Below are 1,593 nucleotides of genomic sequence, written 5' to 3' on the forward strand. Positions count from 1 at the left end.
GCCTGCCTTTTTGACACAGGATCTCATGCTCAGGCATCCCAAGCCAAGAAGGTCCTTGAACTTGACTTTTCTGCCTGCACTAAAAGGTCACCCTTAAACACCAAGGAATTCAAGTTCACTCTGGGCATCAGGAATCCCTAAATGATGATGACAATGATGGTGATGATGATGGTGGTGATGGTGATGTTGTTGATGATAATGATGATGATGATGAAATGATGATAATGCTGGCGATTGTGATGATTATCGTGACGGTGATGATGGTGATAATGATGGTGATGGTGATGTAGATGATAATGATGGTGATGATGGTGATGGTGATGATGATTGTGATGGTGATGATGATGGTGATGTTGATGATAATGATGTGATTATGGTGATGGTGATGATGATGAAGGTGCTTGTTGCCAAGCCTGACAGACTCAGTGTGATAGCTGGGCCCCTCATGGTGGAAGGAGAGAACTGACTTCCTCAAGTTGTCTCCTGACCTCCACATACCTGCAGTTAGAACTGGGAACATTCAAGATCCTAGGTGTCTTACCCAGCCAGCAGGAGTTCATCATGTGGTGTGGTCACCTTCAGGTAACGTCCACTCGAGTGACCCACTAAAGCACTGCAGGGCAAAGTTGGGGGCTGAGCACAGAACCAGATCTCCCCAGAAACCACATCCTTGTACTGGCAGGTCGGCCCTCTGGCTCCAGTCGACTGGGGGTCCACGTTGCAGGTGACAACCTCTTGAATGCCATTCGTTCCTTGGAAATACCCTCTAAAATCCACGGTGGCCCGTGTTTCTCTCCAGACTCTCTGCAGGACCCCAACTGCCTCGCTGGAGTGGATCAGCCGCACTTGCACCTGGGCCCTGCCAGCCCAGAGCAGGGGGAAGGACAAGAGGTAGGTGCCATTCTCCAGGTCCTTCACCTCCCCTGGGACTCCTGCCTTCACTTCCGGGCCCAGCAGCTGTGCCCGAAACAGATCCCCACCATGAGCCTTGGGCCTACCCCAGTGATCCCTAGCCACAAGGATGGCCTCTAGGTTACTTCCCAGAATATAGGTGGCCTGGGCAGGACCCACCAGGTGGTAGGTGGAGGTTTTGGGGCTGGTTGAGGCTAAAAAGTCACTGTTGTGCCCACCAGTTGGAGGCCAGTATAGAAGGCTGGTCAGGTTGGTGAATTCTTGAGGGAGAGAATCCCAGTTGACAGACTCTGAGACATATGCAGCGGCAGGAAGAGGTTGTGGGATCCAACGGGTCACGGGTTCAGGCCAAGACATCATGAGATACAACACCTGTGGGTAAAGCAGGAGAACATGCCAGTGTGCTGGGTGCCCCATTTTACTCTTGGAAGGAGGTGCTCCACTTGGCTGAGAAGCTCCTAGGAGACCCACCTGACTATGCCATTCTGTCACTCCTAAGCCTGGCATTTGAGTCACCATCACCTTTGTGTGAAAGAAATGTCTCAAGGCTGGGATGGTAGTGTCACTAGAATTTCTGGGGAGTCCCAATATAGCCACCGCATGTTACCAAAAATATTGGAGTCCCTACTTGGATTTCTTCTTCTTCTTCTTCTTCTTCTTCTTCTTCTTCTTCTTCTTCTT

General features: G+C 50.7%; 1 protein-coding gene across 1 annotated transcript in view; it reads right to left on the bottom strand.

The window, feature by feature from the left end:
• Positions 1 to 1,306, bottom strand: part of LOC129677327 (NXPE family member 3-like) — a 15,431-nt gene extending 14,125 nt beyond the window's left edge. Inside the window, 1 exon segment of the mRNA XM_055607968.1 lies at positions 542 to 1,306. Within this exon segment, the coding sequence (XP_055463943.1) occupies positions 542 to 1,272 (731 nt within the window). The 5' untranslated portion in view covers positions 1,273 to 1,306.
• Positions 1,307 to 1,593: the final 287 nt, after the last annotated feature.

The sequence above is a fragment of the Psammomys obesus genome, unplaced genomic scaffold (genome assembly GCF_907164565.1).
Source record: "Psammomys obesus unplaced genomic scaffold, mPsaObe1.curated_primary_1811, whole genome shotgun sequence".
NCBI classification, from domain to species: Eukaryota; Metazoa; Chordata; class Mammalia; order Rodentia; family Muridae; genus Psammomys; species Psammomys obesus.